Genomic DNA, 25,607 nt, shown 5'->3' with positions numbered 1-25,607 from the left:
GAGCGAAATGACTGAATTGAACTTCCCATCACTACTACGAATCACGTCTAAGTTCATTGTCTGTGTACTCCAGTTAAAAAAGGTAGAGTATGGCGAAAAACTCCATCTTATTTTCTCCTACAACTTCAGAATCGTCCGACATCGTTGTAGCTTTTTGTTTATAAACAGCGTTTGACTGACTTGCACTTTCTTAGTCTTTGTGCGTTTGCTTTGTAAACACTGGATCTGTAGTTCTGCGTACATTCCGCGTGACCTTTCGACGTGATTCAATATTACGTGAATGCGCACCCCAGAGCCTGTGCTACACGAGCTTTTGTGCTTAAAAAGTATAAACATTTTTATTTTCCGAAAAAAATGGCCGATCATTTCGCTAGATAAAACCCTTCTTCCTCATCTGGGATTGTTTAGAGCCCTTTGAAGCTGCATTTAAACTACATTTTGGAAGTTCAAAATCGGGCACCAATCAAGTCCATTATATGAAGAAAAATCCTGAAATGTTTTTCTCAAAAACCATAATTTCTTTACGACTGAAGACAGAAAGACATGAACATCTTGGATGACAAGGGGGTGAGTAAATTATTTGTGAATTGTTGTTCTGGACGTGGACTTTTCCTTAAAAAAGAATTTGCTTATAATTTCCGCACGAGAGAGACTTGTTGGTTTCAAACCAAGGGAAATATATCCGTATCGGCATCGGCATATCAGATATCGCCAAAAATCCAATATCGTGCATCCCTAATTGTGATCTATATCTTTATCGTGAAATAAAATTACTCGTATTGTGATATGAGATTTTGGTCATGTCGCCCACCCCTACTTCCACTGTATTTTTGTCCATACAATGAGAGATGAAACTGTCTGGTTACCAACATTTTGAGGTGGACTGTGCCTTTAACAAAAAAACTAATTTATTGGAACATATTAGAGCATGAAATACACCCCACTGGGCTATCAGGAACATAAAAAAAAAAAAATCATTTAGTGTGTTTTTTTGAATCTCTGAAGCAGACTGCTCAAAAGGAATTAGTCAGGAATCAGAAATTAGTCAGATTTCCAATTACTAAAACAAACAGCTTCCCAACATGATGCTCAGATACCAAAAGACCCAAGCTGACCTCATACAAGAACACAGAATTATCCCAAGTTCACTTATTTGTTTTCAGCATGAGTGAATCCCACTGGAAAGCGGAAGTACCCAAGATATTAAAAGTCTTCTATTGTTAGATACTGAACTAATTAAAAGACAATTGGAAAATAAATAAGTCTTTCCTGGACTTTTTAAAATCAATAGAGGTTGAATTGTCAGTTTCTTAACTTGGCAACACAAAGACATCTGCCTCCCAATGCAGAGGACAAGCCAAACAAAACAGGCACAGTAGCCTTAAATCATAGTATCTGGCATTGCGAAGACATTTGGCGAGCGCAATTTATTATGTAAATGATTATTTCACATTTATCATGTCAAGTTGTCCAAAACAAAACATGATACGACAGAGACGCCTCCTCAAGGTAATGCAGTTCAAAAGCACTCTTACGGGTTTTAAGAGCCTCCTCTGCTTTCGACGAACAGGATAGAGAGTCTGCGTCCCTGCCGTTCAAGAGTTCAGAGTCCAGATACGAGGCGTCCCTGCCAGCTCTCGGGACCTGGTCCTCTTCCCAGGGTTGGCGTCCGGGACACAATCCCGCAGGGCTGCCGTGGGCGAAAATTCGCTGTCTTTCTCTGAAGACAGATGATGAGGGCTGGAGTTGAGTATGGTGGCAATCAACACTTTTACAATCAGAGAAGCGTTTGTACATGCACAGCTACCTGCGGACTGGATGCTTCCTGTGGAGATCCGTTCAGAGCCTTTGCTGAACTTGCTTAACTCGACGCTGTCTCTGTCAACGCTAGAACACAAATGAACAGTTATGAAAGGTACGGGCCTTTATCAGTTAGATTTGCTACTTTCTAATGCATAGATTTTACGGTTACTTTTGTCTAAGATTATGAAAATCTAGAGGAACTCACTCGTGCTGAGGCAAAGGAATGACGCTGTGGGGTTTGGCGTTCACAACCTCTGCCCTCTGAGCAATCTGCCGTTGCCACCTGATATAAAAGACAATTAATGCTGCTCAAAAAACAAGAGTGTAGAAACATGAGAAAGAGAGAAGTGGCGAAAACTTACATTCTCTGCTCGGACACTGTTTGGGCCATCAGCTCATAAATCTGAGCTCCATTTTTGGACATGGAGATCACAAAGAACGATCTGTTATCTGTGTGGGGAAATCAAGGAACACTGTAAGGATTCATTCTTGAAATATGTGTGTATATGTTTGACAAATAAGAAGTCAGATGCTCACCTGTCGCTACCGAGCGCACCAACACAGTGCTGAGTTTGATGATGGGACTGAATATGTGTTTCGTGTCAGCCGTTCCTGCGAGGTTCTTGCTGTGACACCGGAGAATAAAACGCTCGTCCTGCTTCTGCAGCAACACCAGAATGTCTTCCAGGAGTAAAGTATACAGCTCTGATGCAAAAACAGACACCAGTGTTATTAAACACAATCAAAAAAAAGCTTTTGGGAAGTTTGAGAGCAGTGGCTTACCAATAGTTTTGTCTTTGTTAATCTTCCAGGACAGAGGGCCCTCGTGGACCATCTTCCTTTTAGTGAGATCTAGGTTCTGTTGGACAAGAAATGACTGAGTAACTTGCATCCTACTATGGGAGTAAATAGGGACCAACAACTGTTGGTTCTTCAAAATTCTTCTAAATATTTTCTTTTGTGTTCAACATAAGAAAGAAACTCATACAGGTTTGGAACAACATGAGGGTGAAGAAATGATAACATTTTAATTTAGGGGTAAACTATCCCTTTAAAATTCAAGTATGTTGGAAGGACTTGCTAGTTTTATTCACACAGCACCCAATTTAGCTTTTAAAATCTGATCCTTATGAGGATCAACTGATTGTTTACACTGACATATTACACACACTGACTCAAATAAATAAAACTGGATTCACATTTTCAGAGAGGGTAATAAATGTCCCCCATCTAGATTAACAACATAAACAACATCGCTGTGTGTGTGTGTGTGTGTGTGTGTGTAATGTTAACCAAAACTATTTTAAATGACTGAAAATATAGCTGAAATAGAACAAAATATAAATATTACAGAAAATAATTAAGTACTACAAAGTACTAAAAAAAGTCCTTTTGAGTTTTTGTAGCTTGAGGGAGGAAAAATTATTGAAACTCCAAAATCAGTCCAAACCCAGTACATACATGGTTTGAAATTACCCCACGGTGTTCATGTCTTTCTTTCTTCAGTCGTAAAGAAATTATGTTTTTTGAGGAAAACATTTCAGCATTTTTCTCCATATAATGGACTGATATGGTGCCCCGATTTTGAACTTCCAAAATGCAGTTTAAATGCGGCCTTAAACGATCCCAGCCAAGGAAGAAGGGTCTTATGTAGCGCAGCGAACGGTTATTTTAATAAAAATGACACAACTTATATACTTTTTAATGCCAAACGCTCGTCTTGTCTTACTCTGCCTGGACTGTTTTTTTCCGGTTCATGACAGTTAGGGTATGTCGAAAAACTCCCATCTCATGTTCACCCTCAACGTCAAAATCGCCCTTTATCGCTGTGTTACCCTTTTGTTAAGGGTGTTTGATCTTCTTTTTTTTTTTTTTTTTACAACTGCATTTAGGATCGTTTGAAGCCGCATTTAAACTGCATTTTGGAAGTTCAAAATCGGGGCACCATATCAGTCCATTATATGGAGAAAAATCCTGAAATGTTTCCCTCAAAAAATACAATTTCTTTACGACTGAAACAAGACAGACATGAACATCGTGGATGATAAGGGGGTGAGTAGATTATTTGTAAATTGTTGTTCTGGAAGTGGACTTCTCTTTTAATTTCAAACAATATATGTACTGGGTTTGGACTGATTTTGGAGTTTAAATATTTTTTCCTCCCCCAAGCTACAAAAACTCAAAAGGATGCCAGGAAAATCATGTTTTTGTCTGACTGAATAAATACACAACTTGATTTTAGCTCCTCAAGAGATTGTCTTGCTAAAAAAGAATCTTAGACACAAATATAACTGACGTTGATCCGCATGACAGAAAAACTGATGGGATAACCTGCTATTCTCTGCTCCTCAAATATGGTTCTCCAGGAAAAATCCTAGACAAATCTGTATGATTAGGACTAACCTTGAACTCCGAGATCATGGGGTTCTCACTTTGCTTGAGGGAAGACAGGTCCAGCCGTCTCTGGTAGTCCTCCAGTCTCTGCGGGACACAAAAAATACATATTTCTGCTGAAGAATTCATTAACATTGGCTGCCCTTTTATGATTTAAGCCATTAAAAAAATTTAAAGCTTCAAGCCTTTAAGAAATACATTGTAGATTCTGTAAAAGATTAGTTTTAATGAATTTTCTTGTGAATGATCTCCAGTAGTTTACAGAAGGTTGGATCATCCTGTTTCTACTCTAAGAGCAGTTTCAGGGCTGATGTAAGAGGATCTGGAAGCTTTCAACCAACAGATGAGTACTGACAATCATTAAGTTTTGGTTTTCCAGTCTTTCCTTTAAGCTGACCCGAGGCTATAAAGTCTGCCTGCCTTGGGCTGTCTGCCGAAGTGAGAGAGAGTGGCAGCTCGATCGAGTTGCACTGCTTACCTGTTTATTCTCGGACTCCTTCACGGACTGGTTGACGTGGCTGAGAATGTGTCGACAGCATTCGGCTGCTCGTCTCACTTTGTCTTTCTCCTCTGACTCATCTGTCGGTAAAGAAGATACATAACGTACATGCGCACACGTTTCACGAAGAGACTAATCAACTCTTTAAGAACATCCTGGCCAGCCAAGTGCCCTCTATTTCCTCTAGTGCCCACCAACTGAGACTATTGCCAAGTGCCAACGAATATGAGGAGAATCACCTCCTCCTTAATCGCTAGTTATACTTTACATTTATTGCCTTCCTCTGACAATGCCAAGAGAGCCACAATTTAACACGTCTGCCAAATAATGTGAGAGACGCTTTGAAAGTGTGCCGTTCTCCCTTCGGAACATTTCAGAATAATAATGGGGAATTAAGAGCTGGCATAGCTTTAATTTACTAATGGTTGGTGTCCAGCCAGCAAACGTTTTTTGAACAGCTAAAACAATAAAGGTGAGAGTCACACGTCTTGTTTGTCAAACAATACACCTCATGACATATTTAAAAAAAAAAATCTTTTATTTCCCCAAAATGTAGCAGTTGCAAGGGGGTGATGGGGATAAATAAAAATATCTTACAAAATGACAAAATGTATGATAAAAAATAAAAACTAAAATCTAAATATAGTTTTGTTTCAGGGTATCTGCAGGATTTTTAAGCTCAAATTTAAGAATTTTAAGACCTGCACAAATAAAATTAATACCATTTAGGGCAATGTTTATGGTAAAATAATAAACTGTAAAATGACGGTAAAAAAGCATGAGTTAAATAATAATGTTCTATAATAAATAAAGTTCTATAATGTGTTCTCTTCTTGTCGATCCACCAGTTCACATTTACAATTCTGTGTGTTTGCAGCATAAAAACATGGGTTGATTTTTGCTTTGGTCTGAACAAACTTATTGGAAATGCAAATTCATTCTCTGCCAGCAGGTGGCGCTTTTGGAACAGCAGAAATATTGCAAATTTAAGACCTCTTGAAATCATAATTAAGACTTTCTTGTACCATTTAAGACTTTTTATGGCCTTAAATTTGATACAACTACATTTAAGACTTTAAGACAATTTTAGGACCCTGTATTTGTACGAGTATGCATGTTAAAAAATATTTATTTATAAAAAATTTATAAAGTTTAGTTTGCTTCAAAATATTTTAATTTAAACTATTTTTTTATGTTAATATACTTTACATTGTAATTAATCAATCACTGTAATGGCAAAGCGAAAAAAGTTGAACAGAAATATAGAAAAACTAATAACAATGACAAAAGCACATAAAACTACTAAAACTAAAATTTAAATGTATACTGAAAATATAAAATAAAACCTAATTTAAAACATTAATAAATACTATAATAGTATAAAATGTCTGACAAAATGGCATGTACAATGAGAAATAAAAACCAAAACTGAATATAGTTTTGCTTAAAAAAAAAAAAAAAACTTCCTTACTGCAAATATACAGTAATATATATTTGTATGAGTATGTATGTTAATAAATATGAATTAACAATAAATATTATTTTGCAATATTTTAATTGAAAATAATTTTATGTTAATAAAACATTATGTTAATAAAATTTTAATTTATCACTCTGATGGCAAGCTAAAAAAACAGTAATATAGAAAAAACAATAAAATGACAAAAGCACATAAAATTACTAAAACTAAATTTAAAATGTATACTGAAAATATAAAATAAAACCTAATTAAAAATATTAACAAATACTATAACAGTATAAAATATCTTACAAAATGACAATATGTACAATAATAAAAACCAAAACTGCATATAGTTTAAAAAAAACCCTGCTTCCTGCAAATATACAGTAATATATTTGTATGATATTTGTATATGTATGTATGTTTATAATTTTTTAAATAAAATATTTATTTTGAAATATTATTATTTTTAATTGTAATATATTTTCAAAGGTAATTTATCACTGTGATGCAAAGCTGAATTTTCAGCATCATACCTTCAAAAATCATTCTAATATGTTGATTTGCTGCTCAGAAAAACATGTTTTCTTTTCATTGTTGAAAATAATAGTTGTCTTGAGGTCTTACACAGAGTTATGAAAAAGATGGTCCAGTGCATTTAACATGGGAAGTGACTTCCTTAAAATTTTTAGGACTCACAACTGAATTTTAATGAGTTTGGTTATTCCAGTCAACAACTAGCTGTCTGTCACATCACTGACATACCTATGGCATGAGGTGAGAGTGTCACAAATCATTTTTTGCTGTCAATCAGCAATTCCATGATTGACAACCCCTTTCGGGTTACAGAAAATAACAGAACAGATGTTTTCTCTCGTTCTCCAACTGTTTTAAGTGCACAGGAGAACAGGAGTCACACCTGTTAGTAAACCTGGATGTCAATCGTAAACATAGGCTTTTTTTATAAATATTTTTGTGGTGAATTTGGTTTAAATGTTGTTTAAAACAAGCATTTGTTTAACTTTAATGTAAATCTCTCTGCAATACAATACATTAAACAGACTACTGCAAACTTAAAGGAGGAGAATACCTGTGTACTTGGCAATGTTGTCCAACAGTAAGGGGTACTTGGTGAACCTCTGCATCTCTGCAGGGATGATGTCCTTTAGCTGTAATCGTCGACACAGGCGATTGCTTTCAGCCTCCTGCAGATGGTGCAGAGACAATCAAACAAGAAATTGAGGACAACAGTACATGCAAATCCACAACAAAATCCTCCCTAATCTTTTGCATATTTCCTTGTCATCAAGAGTCTCCAACATCATGAATAATACACTTCAGTGTGGATTTTACCCTTCACTCAAGCGATAAAGTAATCCTCAGCGAGTCACAATATTGTGATCCGTCAGCAAGGTAACTGGAATCACTGAAGTCTTTGTAAACAACCATAAATATATCTCTAAAATGTGTAAATATACTGTCACTCACTCACAAACTCTTCATGTCTTCCAGAGAAACAGTTTAATCAAATATTAATATACTGTCATCATTTACTCACTCTAATCTTGTTCCAAACCTATATGGCTTTAGTTTCTGTAATTAACAAAAGGAAATATTAGGAAGGATATTCATGCTGCTCTTTTCCATACCAGTGCTGTTATCATTGACTAAAACTATTAAAAGAGTGTTTGTTAATTAAAATAAAGCTGAAATAAAACTAAATATTAATTTAGAGTTCAAAAAAATCAAATTAGAAATGATGCCTTGGAAAATAACTTAAATAAGTTCACCTTGAGGTATTAAAATTAAGTTTAATAGAAATATAGAAAAATTAATAAGAATGGCACTATTCACAGAATTCACAATTACTGAAACTAAATTTGAAATGAAAACTGAAAATATAAAATAAAACCTACTTCAAAATATTAATAAATATTATAACAGTATTTATTAAAAATACTTACACAATTTCCCAACAATTTATTAAAAACACATAACTTTACAATTACATTTTAAAGGCCAAATTCAGTTTATTTGAACCAAATTCTGGATTTTTCAATAATATTCTGGATGCAATTTTAATGGTTTAAGTAAATTTTAATGATCAGAAGTAGAGCTACAAAACAATTAGTCGTGATTAATTGTTTAAAATAAGTTTGTTTGCATGTTTACTATGTGTGTACTGTGTATATTTATTATGTATATATAAATACACACACATACAAGCATATATTAAGGTAAAATACTATGTAAAATACTTATATTTACATATAATATAAATTATATACAAGTGTTTACATACAAATACAATACATATAAATATATATTTTTTAAATATATGTATTTATATATACATAATAAATAGACAGTACACACACAAAGTATGTAATTTATTAAAAACACATAACTTTACATTTTTTACATTTTAAAAGCCCTATGAAATAGGTTTTTCCCCCCTCAAATTCAGTTTATTTTTACCAAATTCTGGGTTTTCCATTAATTTTCTGGATTCCATTTTAATGGTTTAAGTAAATTTTAATGATCAAAAGTAGAGCTGCAAAACGATTAGTCGCGATTAATCGATTCAAAATAAGTTTATGTTCACATACTATGTGTGTGTACTGTGTATATTTATTACGTGTATATATATATATATATATATATATATATATATACACACATACATGTATTTATTAAGGAAAAATATTTTAGATATGTAAAATATGTATATTTATATTTAATATAAATTATATACAAGTGTTTACATACAAATACAACACATACAAATATTTGTAAAAATATGTCTGTTTATATATAAATAATACATATACACAGTGTCTTTTGAGGTCATATTGAGGCTTTGTGTGAGGAACAGACTGAAGTCAGTCATTATTCACAGAAAATGTTCCCCTTCACCTTTGTTCACATTGGTCACCATTCATTTTCAATGCATGAAAAGAGCAGCGTGAACATTCCCCTAACTACCTCCTTTTCTGTTCCATAAAAAGAAAAAGTTAATCAAATGGATTTGAATCAACAGAGCTGAGTAAACTAAACTACTGCTTTCTAAAACTGCTTTTTTAAAATGTGAAAAGGCTCTATTTTCTTTAATATACACCTCAAAGGCATAATGAGCATAACAGTGGATTTGACATTTTTATTACACCTTTATATTCTAGTGCTTACACACTAGTTTTCTCAATGGAGAGATTAGCGTGGTTGATTTCAGAAAATGCAGTGTATGTGGAAAGGTTGTTAAATCTTAAGTCTTACTCTCCATGTTTCCTGCATCCTCTTCTACTACGAGATAAAAACAGTGCAGAGACAAACACAAGCTCTCAACACTCCCAAGGCTCCACGCTCAACTACATCTGCCTAAGGTTCATAAACTCTTATCTCCAAGATAAGCAAATTCTACAGTATATCCTACAAATAAAGCACCAATTAAACGAAATCTCTTTTGTCTTCCTTTTCTCTAATGTTTGGCTGTCAGGCAAAGCTGATACCATTAACAATTCAGATTGCTTCATTTAGATATCTACGCATCTTTTCTACTTCAACACTGTATCAACAAAACAAACCTGCCATTTGCTGTACAATTAGCAGGGCTGTCAATTTTTTTAAATGTAATTAGAACTAATTAGTTGCAAATTAAAATAAGTTAATACATTAACACATTCAGTTCCTCCATAAAGAATACATATACAACAGATTGAAAGAGTCAAGTGAATAAATGTGCAACCAGCATTATTTAATTAATCACATGCATCAACACATTAACTTTGACAGCCCCAAATAAGAAAAATGCAAACAACTACACAACACTAGCATTCAAAGGCTTGTGCTCATTAAGAATTTGAAAATAAATTAATATTTCATTAAGCAAGAATGCATCAAATGGATCAAAAGTGACAGTAAAAGATGTACACTGTCGTTCAAAAGTTTGGGATCAGTAAGACTTGTAATGTTTTAAAGTCTCTTATGCTCAAGTTGCATTTATCTGATCAAAACTACAGAAAAAAATATGAAATATTATTGCAATGTAAAATAACAGCTTTCTATTTTAATATACTTTAAAATATAATTTATTTCTGTGATGCAAAGCTGAATTATCATCAGCCATAACTCCAGTATTTAGTGTCACATGATCTTTCAGAAATCATTCTAATATGCTGATTTATCACTTTTTATTAATTTAACACATCCTTGCTAAATAAAAGTATTAATTTCTTTCAAAAAAGAAAATGACTGATCGCAAACTTTTAAACTGTAGTGTATAGTTACAAAAGATTCTATATTAAATAAATTTGTTCTTTTTAATGTTTTATTCATCAAAGACTCCTGAAAAAAATATCACAGGTTCCCAAAAAATATTAAGCAGCACAACTGTTTCCAACATTGATAATAAATCAGCATATCAGAATGATTTCTGAATGATCATGTGACACTGAATACTGGAGTAATGATGATGAAAATTCAGCTTTGCGTCACAGGATTAAATTCTATTTTAAAAGTATATTAAAATAGAAAACCACTATTTTAAATTGCAATAATATTTCATAATATTACTGTTTTTGTCTGTATTTTTGATCAAATAAATGCAGTCTCGAAGAGCAGAAAAGACTTCTTTAAAAACATAAATCTTACAGATCACAAACTTTTGAACAGCAGTGTTATATATCAAAATATTTATATTTCAAATAAACGGTTGTTTTTAACTGTCTTTTAATCAATCAATACTGAAAAAATGCATCACAATTTCCACAAAAATGTACTTGGTTTTAAAAACTAGTGGTAAAAAAATTATTAAGCATATTAGAATGATTTCTGAAGGATCGTGTGATTCTGAAGACTGGAGTAATGATGCTGAAAATTCAGGATTTTAAAATTATATTTTAAAAAACACTAAAATACAAAAAAAAAAAAATTATATATATATATATATATATATATATATATATATATTTTTTTTTTTTTTAATAAATGCAGAGTTCGTGAGCATAAGAAACATCTTTAAATGAATGTCAAAATCATACTGATCCCAAACCTTTGACGGTATTGTATGTCTGCAATGCTCCAAACACAGTCTCTCTCAAGTGAACTGCATCTCTCACGGCCCTGCGGCCAGCGAGGAGTCTCGACCCACCTGCATGAAGGAGGTAAAACGCTGGTCCTTCTTCTGCCGGGATTTGATGAGCTCCAGGGCGAAGGGCTGGTTACTGCAGAAAGTGCCCACTGCTTGCTTGATCTTCTCCTCCTCTCCACCACTGAACTAGAAAACAACAAACAACAAGCCAGAAGATTTGTGGGTGGATGGGTGGGAGTCTTATCACCCGGAGAAGACCTACCACAACGGCCACAGGATACGAGCAAAACATGAGCCCTTACCCAAGACAGCAACTCATCTCCTATGTGGTCGATGACCGTCAACTCGTTCTTCTTGCGTATCGCTGTCATTTGATCCGCTATCCTCACTGGAATTTAAAACAGCAAATGCCATGATGTAAAACGTGGTGGTTTATACACAGAAAAACGTATCTGAAAAAACATACTATGCAGCTGGATGATTTCCTCCAGGTTGGTGAATATGTTCTTGATGTCAGCAGGGGGCAGTATGTTGTCTCGGGTGAGTTTCTGGTAGAAGACACTGTCTAGGACCTTCAGCATGCGTACGTGGGCTCGCTCCGTGTAGAATAGTTCTGCGAGCATCAGACAGACAGAGTTACTTCAACCTTCTAACCGTGCACCTGTCTGATTTATGTTATGAAAGGCGAACAAGATCATACCATTAATGACTTCTTGTCTCTTGATCTCGTGGGGTGTCAGACCTGCTAAAACATCACGCCCGACCAGCTGCTGCCAGTTTGGAGGATCAACATCAGAGTAAACATCACTCCCCTGATCATCCTCGCTCTGCAGCTCTTCAAACCTGCGAGGGAGGAGATGATACATAGATTAACACTCTCATTAAACTCAATGTGTAAATGTGAATTGAATGTAAGAGCTGGTGCACAATGACAGCATACACACAGCATTCAAAAAAGGGCCAACAATGTACTCTAACCAAGTTTTATGCAAAATGTTACGCGGAAAACTTTATATTCAGACCATGTCAGACTGTGAAACTACTGGTATAATCTCAGCCAATCAGTCGATATTTGATGCTTAATGTGGGTAGATACTTTGAACAAATAAGATTGCACTGAGAATGGCAGCCTAGCATAAAATAGAAAGCAGGCAGTGGAGAAAATGTCCTCATTACAGCTGGTTAGGGAAAAAAGAAATAGCTTTTATCGATTGTCGCTTTATCATGTCACTTCTGATTAGGACAAAGTGTATAGTGATCTGGGTGATTGACAGCAGACGGTGACCAGTACCTTCTACTGAGTTTAGGTGTGCCCCCATCAAGGACTCTGGAAAACAGAACATACTTAATCAATTCACTGACACAAAATGACCATATTGATATTAAAATCCTGGTATGATACGAGAAGTCATGTTATGGCTGATAAGCAAAAATCTTAAAGGGATAGTTCACCCAAAAATTAAAATGACCCTATGATTTACTCACCCTCAAGCCATCCTAGGTATATATGACTTTCGTCTTTCAGACGAATATAATTGGAGTTATATTAAAAAAGCTGGCTCTTTCAAGCTTTATAATGGCAGTGAATGGGTGTTGAGATTTTGAAGCCCAAAAAAGTGCATCCATTCATCATAAAAGTGCTCCACATGGCTCCGGGGGGTTAATATAGGCCTTTTGTAGTGAATGCCAATTTTACCAGAGGAACCCCATCAAAAATTGTGTATTTTTTCCCCGGCATGCGATTTTTACAGAGGGACTAGGGATGGGCGATATCTTATCGTTTGCGATATACTGGTAAAATGTCGCCCCCACGATAAGAATTAGTCTTCCCGCAATAATAACGACAAAGTCTAGTTGTTGACATTTTTCTGCATGCGACAGTACAGTGACATGCTGAAGGCATGAAACTAGTAACGATATATCGCTAAATGAGGAGCCTTAATCTAGAACTGGTTAGGTCAGAACTGTGCAGTGCGACAAAAATCGGTCTGAGCCTTGAATAACGTTAAATGTACTTAGTAGCAAGTGTGCTGATGCAGTTTTGCATGTGTATGAGCCTGTTTACAAACCCGTTGTCCAGCAAGGACATCATTTATTGACATGCTTTTTCTCCAAATTAAATTCATAACATTGTCGAGTGTTTGAAATAACCTTGTGTGCTCAGCCGTGGTTTTTAATATCACAGAATGAGGCTGAAATCATACTATTTTATAGTATTATAAAGGCTATGTCAATTAGCATTGCATTTTAAATATACTGTTCCCTTATAAAAATACCCAAGATTGCTTGAAGAAGACAGACAAATCATACAGTGTAGCCATCGTATGCTTATTGTCTTTACATTTCCTCAGTTAATATTTTTCTATCCGCGTTTTATTCAGCTACAGCGATAACTGGATTAGAGATTCCTGAAGCGTCGTCAGTACTATTACTTCTGATATATGGCACATGTGAAGTTTCAGAATCAGAAATAGCTTTATTGCCAAGTGTGTTTACATACACAGAAGCTTCTAATACAAAAAGTACAAACATTTAATTCACATTTCAGTGAATTAAACAGTCATAACATTACGTGTGTTCTATTTTGGGTAAAAATAGGAAAAATAATACTTTTCTCTAAAGAACATAAAGAACCATGAATTATCGTCATTGATATCGTTATCGCAATAAACACCAGAAATTATCATGATAAACTTTTAAGCCCATATCGCCTATCCCTACGAGGGACCCCCCTCGAAAAGTGATCGGGCTATATTTGGGCTAGTTTTGAGTAGCAATTGGGTGGGTTTTGTTGTGGAAACCTGGCAACCCTGCGTAAGACATATATTTAAGGTGAGAATATGCTCTTGTGAGAACCCAGTTTTGTTTACAGCAAAGGAAAACCAGTCTCCTCCTGACTTACATCAAAATCCTCCCACATTTTTCTTTACAAATTCTCATTTTGTACTTCTAATTCGTGACCGGTGTTTTGTTTTGCCCTCTCCTCTGCACTACCGTATTCGTCACTTCTCAGCAGAGCTACGACAGTTAGTAGAAGATAGAGATTATGATTTAGAAAATTTTAAATATGGATATTTTTTCATACACAAATGCATCGATTCTTTTCAGGAGGCCTTTATTAACCCCCCCCCGGAGCCTTGTGGAGTACTTTTTATGATGGATGGATATACTTTATTAGACTTCAAAATCTCAACAGCCATTCACTGCCATTATAAAGCATGGAAGAGCCAGGATATTTTTTAATATAACTCTGATTGTATTTGTCTGAAAAAAGAAAGTCACCTAGGATGGCTTGAGGGCAAGTAAATCCTAAGGTAATTTTCATTTTTGGGTGATTAAGATTAAGCTTTTAAATATGCACCTGTCTCCATCTTCCTCTAGCTGGTCCATGTTGTATGGGATGTAGTCACAAGGTGGGTAGATGCTGTCCAGCACATCTCCAGACTGCAGCCCATCACTGAGCCGGGGAACGACCGCAGATGGGCTCATACCTAAAGACACAGAAGAGCCAGTCTCAGATGGCATGAAAGAACCGGTCACTCAGATGACTGAGATGGAAATGCAGTACTCACAAAACTCTGGATCCCTGGCAGAGGGGTCTGACAGTGAACCGAAGGGGGCGCTGAAGGGGGGAGAGGTGATCAAACTCGGGCTCTGTAGGAGGTCCGAGCCCTCACTCGACTGACTGCCCCGCAGACGTCCACCATCTATCAGCTCTGACCCGCCCAAAGCTGGCTGAGACATCTGCTTCTGAGGCCGATGCTTGATGTTGTCCCCGACCCTCCCAGCTGCTCAAACACACACCAAACAAGATTCGCCATCAACATGAATCTTTCACCACCCAGAGGAAGGAAAGCAAAATGAGGGCAAGTCTTCTGCTTTTAGAAACTGCCAGGAATCGTAAGCTTTAACTACACTACCAAAAGTTTGAGGGCATTTTTTTTGTTTTTTTAAAATCTCTTATGCTCACCAAGGCTGCATTTATTCAATCAAATGTAACTTTCTTTTTTGTAACATATTTTAGAATGTAATTTACTCCTTTGATGGCAAAGCTGAATTTTCAGCATCATTACCCCAGTCTTCCATGTCACATGATCCTTCAGAAATCATTCTAATATAACGATTTGCTGCTCAGGAAATATTTATTATTATTAGTGTTGAAAACAGTTACACTGTTGGGATGAATATTTGGCACTGCTAAATATTTTTGTGAAAACTGTTAAAACCCTGATATTTTTCAAGACTCAACAAATGTCAAAATGTCAAAACAAATCTCTTTTCTATATAATCTATAAAATGTGCTGTGCTTTTGATCAATACTTGCTAAATTAAAAATATTCCCTCCAAAAAAAAAAAAAAATAATAATAATAATAATAATAATTATATATATATATATATATATATATATATATATATATATATATATATATATATATATACTTATGTTAAAATTTTGCATGGTAGCGTATATTTGACTGCAGAATAAACATATTTTAACATGCTAACTTGATAAAAAACAACAACAACAAAAAAGCCAAGCCTACTAATAAGCCTTTTTGATGTTTTAATTAAATAACATCAAAGACTGTTTCATAGCTTGTAAACAATACATGTCCATTACATTTTTTAAACCATCCACTGGTTAATGGCGGTTCTAAATCCACAAAAACATTAAAAGCCTTAAGAAAGAAAGTCAGTGTCTTCAATAGCTGCAGGTTGTAGAACTGCACATTAGACTTACATGGTACTGAATCGAGGCGACTGGGCCACCGCGGGGGCACCCGGATGGGAAAGCGAGGCCTTTTCAGTTTCTCCTCCCCTTCCTTCTCTGTTTTGCTTTTCTGTTGAGGAAGGATAAAACAACAATCCTCAGGCTAACGACATTGCCATGGGAAGACTGAGAAGATAATTGCTCTGTTCCAAAACCTAGTAAACTGCCAATAGAGGGAGCATTTCAAGACATCATAAGCTTGCTTCGGCCGTAATTATGCCTGCGTGTATCTTTACATAACAAGCAATACATATAGGATGAGAATAATGTTCATTATAGATGGATTGTGGATCGTGATTACTCGTGTACATCAAATCAATGTGATTCCATTCGCTTCAACATGACCACAAAACATCCCCGTGTAATGTAGTAAAATATTTGACTGATTTAAAAGCTAAATTTCTTAATTTTATTTTACAGTACAATAGTAATATTTTATTTTGATTTTACAATCATTTTTAGATCTAACAAAAAAACAAAAAAAAAAAAGATTCTAATGTGTGCACTTTTTTATTAGATTAATATGCTAACACAAAACTATATTAATGTCAAACTCTTGAACAAAGAACATTTCAAATCAGTCAAATGAGTTTCTGATAGGATGTTCCCTCAGTAGGTAACTGGCAGTATGAGTGTGCGATAAAGACAAAAAAAATGACATCTTGATATTTTCTGGAATTTGGTCGATAATGATAATTAGACGATATTTTGCTGAGCGTGTTATTGTGCTGGTACTTTGACAGGTTTAGGACTGCCGTGGACAGCTGACTCCCAGAGTTTTTGATTTTCTTCCTATTATGTGAGGTGGTTAGTTTGCAGGAGCAACAGAAATGACCTTTTTTAAAAAGTTTAAATTGATTGTTACCTTTTATGGGCATTTTTACTTTTTAATTGTATGCATCATCTTTTGTGTCAAATTCTTCAATTTACTCAATAAATTCAAATAGTAAGACATTAAAGGGCTGTTACCAAACAAATTAAATCAGTGTCAACAAAATTTGAGTTTGCAATGCAGAGGTGGGACATAATTTGAATCAGATGTGGCATTTAGATGCATTTACACAGACTGTTTAATGCAGGACATGAAAACATATAACCTACAGTTACAAATGCATGAATAATGTTTTGGGGGAAAAAAAACAGAACAAAAACAAGTTGAATACTGATATTTTAAATATTTTTTTGAATACACTTTTAAATATAAATTAAAAATTGCCAGTAGGTGGAGGCAAATCACTGCATGAGAGAGTCAATTATTCGAACGATTCGTTCAAACGTCTTATTGATTCAGTAACGGAACAGTGTTGTGTGTTCCTCAATTCTGTTGTGGCTTTGTTTAAAACCATTTTCTAGTTAAACTGGATTTTTCTGAAGAACATGAACTCATGAACAACTATCACTGAACAAAAAAGCACAGCTGTGGATCATTCTAGTAACAACACAGTATTAAGAATCAGGCGTATGTAAACTTTAGAACAGGGTCATTTTTGTAAATTTAACTAGTATTTTCTCTTGTCGACTATAGGTAAACATCTTTTGCGAAATCTCTTATTCAGGTCAGTACTAAATAAAAAAATAACATGAATTTTGAATGATCCCTCTTATTTTGGTAAAATAATTAACATCTTGCAGATTCTGCAGGGTGTAAATTTATAAAAATTACCTCGTTCAATTTTACATACACCTGTGTTGTTACCTGAATGATCCACAACTGTGTTTTTTTGTTTAGTGATAGTTGTTCATGAGTCCCTTGTTTGTCCTGAACAGTTAAACTGCCCGCTGTTCTTCAGAAAAATCCTTCAGGTCCCACAAATTCTTTGTTTTTCAGCATTTTTGTGTATTTGAACCCTTTCCAACAATGACTGTATGATTTTAAGATCCATCTTTTCACACTGAAGACAACTGAGGGACTCGTATGCAAGGTGCAAGCACTCACTGATGCTCTAAAAGAAGTTCCTCAGTTGTCCTTAGTGTGAGAAGATGGATCTCAAAATCATACAGTCATTGTTGGAAAGGGTTCAAATACACAAAAATGCTGAAATTCAAAGATTTTGTGGGACCTGAAGGATTTTTCTGAAGAACATGAACTCATATACAACAATCACTAAACAAAAAAAACACAGGTCAGTACTAAATAAGAAACAACATGCATTTTGAATGATCCCTCTTATTTTGGTAAAATAATTAACATTTTGCAGATTCTGCAGGGTGTATGTAACCTATTAACGTTATATAAGACATAAAAGTCATATTGGGGCATATATGCCCCTTATATTAAATTTTGGGGGAATTCTGAATGTATTTTAACAGAGTCAATCACGCCGTGAAAGCGTGAACTCTAAATGCGCACACGCAGTAATCTAACCTACATTTTGTTCTACATTTTTTCTGATATAATCGATAGTCAAATCGAATATCGCAGATGATACATATCACACATCCCTAGCAGACAGCAAGCCAGGTTTTGGAACAGAGTTATGTGGTAGAAACATGAAAATGTAAGGTGGCAGAAAACAGTACAAGCATATACCCTTAGTTTGGAAGGAAGAAAATTAATTCGAACTCGTTTGGACTCCAGGTTTCGTTGCTCTTTCACCCGAACTCCAAGATGCTTCATGTACATAAAGATCACATACTGTAAAGTGTTGCTGGAAGAGACAAAACTGTGTATTAGGATTGAATTTAACTCTTTTCCCACTCCATGTCCAAGCTTAGTAACTAGAGCACAGCGCTGAGCATCGAAGTCTTTCATTTCTTAATTTAGATTTGTGTCTCTGAGGGTTGTGTTGTGCCTGTTGAGTGCTGTTGGCTCCATGTGGCCAACTCCTCCTGTTCTACATGACTCCTATCTTATTGTGCCTTCTGCCATATGTCTCTAAACTCACGTGCACACGCGCACAAGTTCACAGTCTATCTTCTCACATATGTCCTGAACATTCATAAATCATACAGGCTTGTGGTGTTTCCATATGGCATCTCAAATATGTTTGCCTACATTATGGTAAATGAGGACTAGAATAAAGCTAGAAGATTAGAAATCTCATTAAGTCGCTCTGTTCCGCAGCATCTTGCATTTGTATCAAGTGTCAATATGCTGGTGCACCCCAGGCTGACAATTTATAAACAAATCTAACACAGCGTCTTTATGCGCAATCAAATAACCCTCATTCTTAATGTCTTTATTGTTGATCATTATGGATGAGTTTTGCCAGTGGAGAACATGAAAAATTCTTACCATTTCTCCTCTTCTGTGGGTTGTGAAGTCAGCCTGAAAGAGACACATATGTAAGATGGAGGACAGTCATTGAGAAGACAATCTTGAGTATGTGGAGTAGGGCTAGATGATATTTAAAATAGATTTTGATATTCAACATATTTTGAGTGAAATGCATAAATAAGTTAAAACAGTGAACAATGTAGCTACATATTTTTTTGTCTACTGACAATATGAAATGTATTAATTTGCTCTGATAGTGATGCAGCCTAATCATTTAGCTTTTTTTTAACAATATAGATCAATATTTTATCTTTTTTTAGTCTATTGACAATATTAAATTTATATTTTGGCATTTATGTATTAGCTCCGAAATAGATCAATAAATGAGCTAAAGGGTGATAATATAGCTAAATAATTTTTATCTGAGAACAACATAACTCATTTTTATTTAATAACATAGCTAAATAATTTCTCTTTTTTAGTCTATTGACAATATTAAATTAATATTTTGACATTTGCTCTGAAATAGATCGATAAAAGGGCTAAAAGGGTGATAATGATTTAGCTAAATCATTTTATATAAGAACAACATAGCACATTTTATCTAACAATATGGCTAAATATTTTTTTTCTTAAAATTTATATTTTGATACTTATGTATTTTATCTGAAATAGATCAATAAAAGAGCTAAATGGGTGATAATATAGCTAAATTGTTTTATTAGAGAACAACATAGCTAGTTTTTTATTAAACAATATAGCTACATTTCTTTTTTTAGTCTAATGACAATATTACATTTATATTTTGATATTTATGTATTTTCTCTCAGTTAGATCAGTAAAATATCTAAAAGGTTGATAATATAGCTAAATCGTTTTTATTTGAGAACAATACGGCAAAAATTTAACAATATAGCTAAATAATTTATCTTTTTTAGTCTATTGATAATATTAAACTTATATTTTGATATTTATGTATTTGCTCTGAAATAGATCAATAAAAGGGCTAAAAAGGTGATGATATAGCTAAATCATTTTTACTTGAGAATATATCAAATTTTTTAACAATATAACTAAATTTCTCTTTTTTAGTCTATTGACAACATTCTCTTTTTATTTTGATATTTATAAATTTGCTCAGAATTAGATCAATAAAATATCTAAAAGGGTGATGATATAGATAAATCATTTTTTATTTGAAAACAACATAGCTAATTTTTTAACAATATAGCTAAATAATTTATCTTATTTAGTCTATTGACAAGATTACATTTATATTTTGACATTTATGTATTTTCTCTGAAACAGATAAATAATAGGGCTAAAAGGGTGATGATATAGTTAAATAAGCTTTTATCTGAGAACAATATAACTGCATTTTTAACAATATAACAATCTTGTTTTTTAGTCTATTGACAATATTAAATTTATATTTTGATATTTATGTATTTTCTCTGAAATAGATCAATAAAAGGGCTAAAAGGGAGACAATGATATAGCTAAATCATTTTTATTTAAGGACAATATAGCTAATTTTTTATTTAACAATATAGCTAAATAATTTCTCTTTTCTCAGTCTATTAACAATATTAAATTTATATTTAGCTATTTATGTATTTTCTCTGAAATAGATCAATAAAACGGCTAAAAGGGTGATAATGATATAGCTAAATCATTTTTATTTAATTTTTTATTTAACAATATAGCTAATAAATTTCTCTTTTCTTAGTCTACTGACAATATTAAATTTATATTTTGCTATTTATGTATTTGTCCTGAAACACACATAAAAGGGCTAAAAAGGGTGATGATATAAATATAATTTTTATTTAGTAATAGAGCTAAAATTTGCTCTTAAATAGATAAATAAAAAGGGCTGTGAAAATGATATACTGTAGCTGAATAATTATTCACCAAAACAGCTAAAAAATAACTTTTTTTAAGATTTTAACTCAATTTGTACTTTGATATTTATGTATTCAAAATACATAAATCAAACTCTTAAACAAAGGCTGAAATTAAAACATATAATTTATAAATAAATTTCAACCAATTATAACATTTTTGAAACTGAAAAATAAATCAGACATATTATTAATAGCTATTCCACAAGATTTTGAAAGACTACGATTATGAAATACTACACTAATGTCATGAATGTCAAAAAAACACTTAATGGCCAAATAAAATGTACATTGTTTTGTTTAAAAATCATCAGTAAAATCACTGCAAATGTATCATTACTATTTAATATAATCGTCCAGCCCTGATGTACAGAGACTAAAAGAGTGTGTGAGATTCTCACAGAACGTCATCTATTTTGGTGAGGATGTTTTCAGCGCATGATCTTTCTCTCTCCAGAGCCGGCTGTTCAGAGTCCAGACGAGACAGCTCTACATCAGCCAAGGTCAAGCCCATACTGCGCTTCTGCCTGTAAGAGTGGATGCAGTTGTTTTGTAGGTGTCACTGTCAGTGTGTTACTGTCAGTCTGAAAAAGTGCAATGTGGCAGCAGAGGTCAGTGATGAAATGAGAATGTCTATAATCCTGACCTGAAGTCCTCCAAGTTTCTCTGTACATCCGGAAGGAGAGTTTCCTGCATTGTCTGTATATATTGCCTGTGTAATTCCTCAGGAATCAGCTCTGGTCTCCGTCGCTCTGACAACACGCACACAAAAAAAATTACTATTTGCATTATTTATAAATTCATTTTCAATTGAGGACATTCTCAAATGTCCCAAAAGGACAATTCTGTTCCCAAATTATAGTTAGGTACAACACTAAAACATTTCTCACACACACCCATATATGACCAGTAAACAACCTGCATGAATAGAAATGGCATCAGTGCGTGTCATTAAACATGTTGCCTTTTTAAGATGTCAACATGACACAAGGGCAGAGTGACCAAGTGCTTCAGAAGCTAAATCCATAATTACATGAATAGTCAACATGAATGTTAAACAGGATTTGTGCTTTCTGAACAATTGCAGGTTTCCCACTGAGGGCTGAGAAATGATTATGTGGTTGGATGTTGAAATGAACACACAAACAACAGGATGAGGGTGAGAACGACTTCCATTTAGACGTTTCTAAAATTAACTGTGCTTACCGAGCTCAGAGGAGATGGATTCAGGCACAGCGACTTTCAAATTCTGTTGAACAAAAATAATAAATTAAAAAGGTCTTTCTGATAAAAGCAGCAGTTTTTATTTATTATTTTTTTCCTCTGTAAAACAACTACAAACACTAAAATAACAATGTAGCAAAACAGCAGAGCCGTGGGAAAAAAATATGCACGAGTTACAAATGAACTACCCGTCCATCTGGCAGAAAGAGAACAAAGTTTGCTGCAGGGAAGACGCGCACCCACTCACAAACACACATGTACACGAAGTTCGAGAACAACAATATGCGATGACCGTGGAGGTAAAAGGTTGTCTGAGAGCGTGTTTGCTTCCTGACCCTGAGGGTGCTGGGAAAGGAGTAACCCTCCACACACCTCTTAGGACAAAAGGCACGGTTGATCTGGGTGGATACAGGCTTTTGCCTCAACTTGCCCGCAGACCAAATGATACCAAGGCAGAGCAGACAATGACGGGTTTGAGCGAGAAGAGACGAGGTGTGAAAAGCTTCACTTACTGCCCCCCGGTCTAAGAAGAACGTCAAGAAGTCCATGAAGATGCGCCGTGTTTCTTTGGAGTTGGTCTGTTTGTAGAGGTCAGCGTACAGGTAGCAGAGCTGTGGAGGGAAGGAAGAGGCACTGAGCAAAAAAACAGCAATTTGAAACAGATTTGTGAATTTGTTTGACCGATTTCAATCTGAAACACGACTGACGATACAGATATAATCACTAATAAACAGTTTCAAATATTTTGTTTAAGAGCTTTTAAAGAAATTAATACTTTTATCCAGCAAGAAGGCATTAAATTGTTTAGAATTACGGTGGCCGAGAGAGTTCAACTTGCTGCAAATGGAAAATAAAAATTAAAGCATCCTCATCAGTTTGACAACACATGTGCTGCAAATACTCAATGTGTGCAAATACAGAAACCAAACCAAATAGAGAAATGCATTTCAAATACGCACAGACCACATCAGAAATGTTTAATAGGAACTGCAACAGGTGACTCGTTTCTGTATTTGGTTGTGTTCGGAGTATTTACAGCTCATTTCTGAATTTGGTTGAGTTGTGAGTATTTGCAGCTCATTTCTGTATTTGGTTCTGTTGGGAGTATTTGCAGGGCATTTTACTTATTTGGTTGAGCTGTGAGTATTTACAGTTCATTTCTGTATTTGGTTGTGTTGGGAGTATTTGCAGCTCGTTTCTGTATTTGGTTGAGTTGTGAGTATTTACAGTTCATTTCTGTATTTGGTTGAGTTGGGAGTATTTGCAGCTCGTTTCTGTATTTGGTTGAGCTGTGAGTATTTACAGTTCATTTCTGTATTTGGTTGAGTTGGGAGTATTTGCAGGGCATTTCTGAATTTGATTGAGTTGTGAGTATTTGCAGCTTGTTTCTGTATTTGGTTGAGTTGGGAGTATTTGCAGCTCGTTTCTGTATTTGGTTGAGCTGTGAGTATTTACAGTTCATTTCTGTATTTGGTTGAGTTGGGAGTATTTGCAGGGCATTTCTGAATTTGATTGAGTTGTGAGTATTTGCAGCTTGTTTCTGTATTTGGTTGTGTTCGGAGTATTTACAGCTCATTTCTGAATTTGGTTGAGTTGTGAGTATTTGCAGCTCATTTCTGTATTTGGTTCTGTTGGGAGTATTTGCAGGGCATTTTACTTATTTGGTTGAGCTGTGAGTATTTACAGTTCATTTCTGTATTTGGTTGTGTTGGGAGTATTTGCAGCTCGTTTCTGTATTTGGTTGAGTTGTGAGTATTTACAGTTCATTTCTGTATTTGGTTGAGTTGGGAGTATTTGCAGCTCGTTTCTGTATTTGGTTGAGCTGTGAGTATTTACAGTTCATTTCTGTATTTGGTTGAGTTGGGAGTATTTGCAGGGCATTTCTGAATTTGATTGAGTTGTGAGTATTTGCAGCTTGTTTCTGTATTTGGTTGAGTTGGGAGTATTTGCAGGGCATTTCTGAATTTGATTGAGTTGTGAGTATTTGCAGCTTGTTTCTGTATTTGGTTGAGTTGGGAGTATTCGCAGGGCATTTCTGAATTTGATTGAGTTGTGAGTATTTGCAGCTCATTTCTGTATTTGGTTGTGTTGGGAGTATTTGCAATGCATTTTACTTATTTGGTTGAGTTGTGAGTATTTACAGTTCATTTCTGTATTTGGTTGAGTTGGGAGTATTTGCAGGGCATTTCTGAATTTGGGTGAGTTGTGAGTATTTACAGTTAATTTCTGTATTTGGTTGTGTTGTGAGTACTTGCAGCTCGTTTCTGTATTTGGTTGAGTTGGGAGTATTTGCAGGGCATTTCTGAATTTGATTGAGTTGTGAGCATTTGCATCTCGTTTCTGTATTTGGTTGTGTTGGGAGTATTTGCAGCTCATTTCTGAATGTGGCTGAGTTGTGAGTATTTACAGTTCATTTCTGTATTTGGTTGTGTTATGAGTATTTGCAGCTCGTTTCTGTATTTGGTTGAGTTGGGAGTATTTGCAGGGCATTTCTGAATTTGGGTGAGTTGTGAGTATTTACAGTTCATTTCTATATTTGGTTGTGTTGTGAGTATTTGCAGCTCGTTTCTGTATTTGGTTGAGTTGGGAGTATTTGCAGCTTGTTTTTGTATTTGGTTGAGTTGTGAGTATTTACAGTTAATTTCTGTATTTGGTTGTGCTGTGAGTATTTGCACAGCATTTCTGTGTTTGGTTGAGTTGTGAGTATTTTCTGAGCGTTTCTGTATTTGGTTAAGTTGGGAGTATTTGCTGCGCGCTTCTTTATTTGGTTGTATTTGCAGTATTTGCAGGGTGTTTCTGTATTTGCAGCAAATGTGTTGTCTAACTTTTTTCCTAATTTGGTGGTGTTTTTTCTATTTGCATGTGTTTTCTTAAGTTGCAGCATGTTGAGCTCTATCTGTCACCACACAAAATTGACAGTCAAGGCATTTATAATGTCTACTTCAAATAAATTACACCGAAATCACAGTTTTTCAAAAATATTAAGCAGTTTTCAACATTGATAATCATACTTTTTTTTATTTTTATTCAAACTGTTATCCTCCTATTCGTACCAACAAGTCTATATCTTTGCTCACACAAGCATAAAAAAACAATTAAAATTTGTTTAGTTTTTTTTGCAGTCTGAACAGGAAAAAACATGTGCATTCATTGTGCAACAGACTGTTACATTAGGGGTTGTGACATGAAGACTTCAGTGGAATATTGCATATGCCACAGTTTCCCTATTTAATTAAATTTGTAATG

General features: G+C 34.5%; 1 protein-coding gene across 1 annotated transcript in view; it reads right to left on the bottom strand.

Annotated features, from left to right (window-relative positions):
• The window catches only part of arhgef12a (Rho guanine nucleotide exchange factor (GEF) 12a), a 66,118-nt gene that overhangs the window by 4,211 nt on the left and 36,300 nt on the right, over positions 1-25,607 (bottom strand). Inside the window, 24 exon segments of the mRNA XM_051129520.1 lie at positions 1,536-1,658; positions 1,661-1,720; positions 1,808-1,887; positions 2,009-2,086; positions 2,166-2,253; positions 2,341-2,508; positions 2,587-2,662; positions 4,207-4,284; positions 4,676-4,776; positions 7,249-7,363; positions 11,305-11,430; positions 11,547-11,632; positions 11,711-11,857; positions 11,945-12,087; positions 12,536-12,571; positions 14,606-14,735; positions 14,817-15,032; positions 15,987-16,086; positions 18,547-18,664; positions 19,252-19,284; positions 21,539-21,664; positions 21,784-21,889; positions 22,344-22,386; positions 22,874-22,972. Coding sequence (XP_050985477.1) covers positions 1,536-1,658; positions 1,661-1,720; positions 1,808-1,887; positions 2,009-2,086; positions 2,166-2,253; positions 2,341-2,508; positions 2,587-2,662; positions 4,207-4,284; positions 4,676-4,776; positions 7,249-7,363; positions 11,305-11,430; positions 11,547-11,632; positions 11,711-11,857; positions 11,945-12,087; positions 12,536-12,571; positions 14,606-14,735; positions 14,817-15,032; positions 15,987-16,086; positions 18,547-18,664; positions 19,252-19,284; positions 21,539-21,664; positions 21,784-21,889; positions 22,344-22,386; positions 22,874-22,972 — 2,476 coding nt within the window.

This window comes from Labeo rohita, chromosome 15, assembly GCF_022985175.1.
Source record: "Labeo rohita strain BAU-BD-2019 chromosome 15, IGBB_LRoh.1.0, whole genome shotgun sequence".
Lineage (NCBI taxonomy): Eukaryota > Metazoa > Chordata > Actinopteri > Cypriniformes > Cyprinidae > Labeo > Labeo rohita.
Note: the sequence above shows the minus strand (reverse complement) of the source record. Positions and strands in the feature narration are given on the sequence as shown.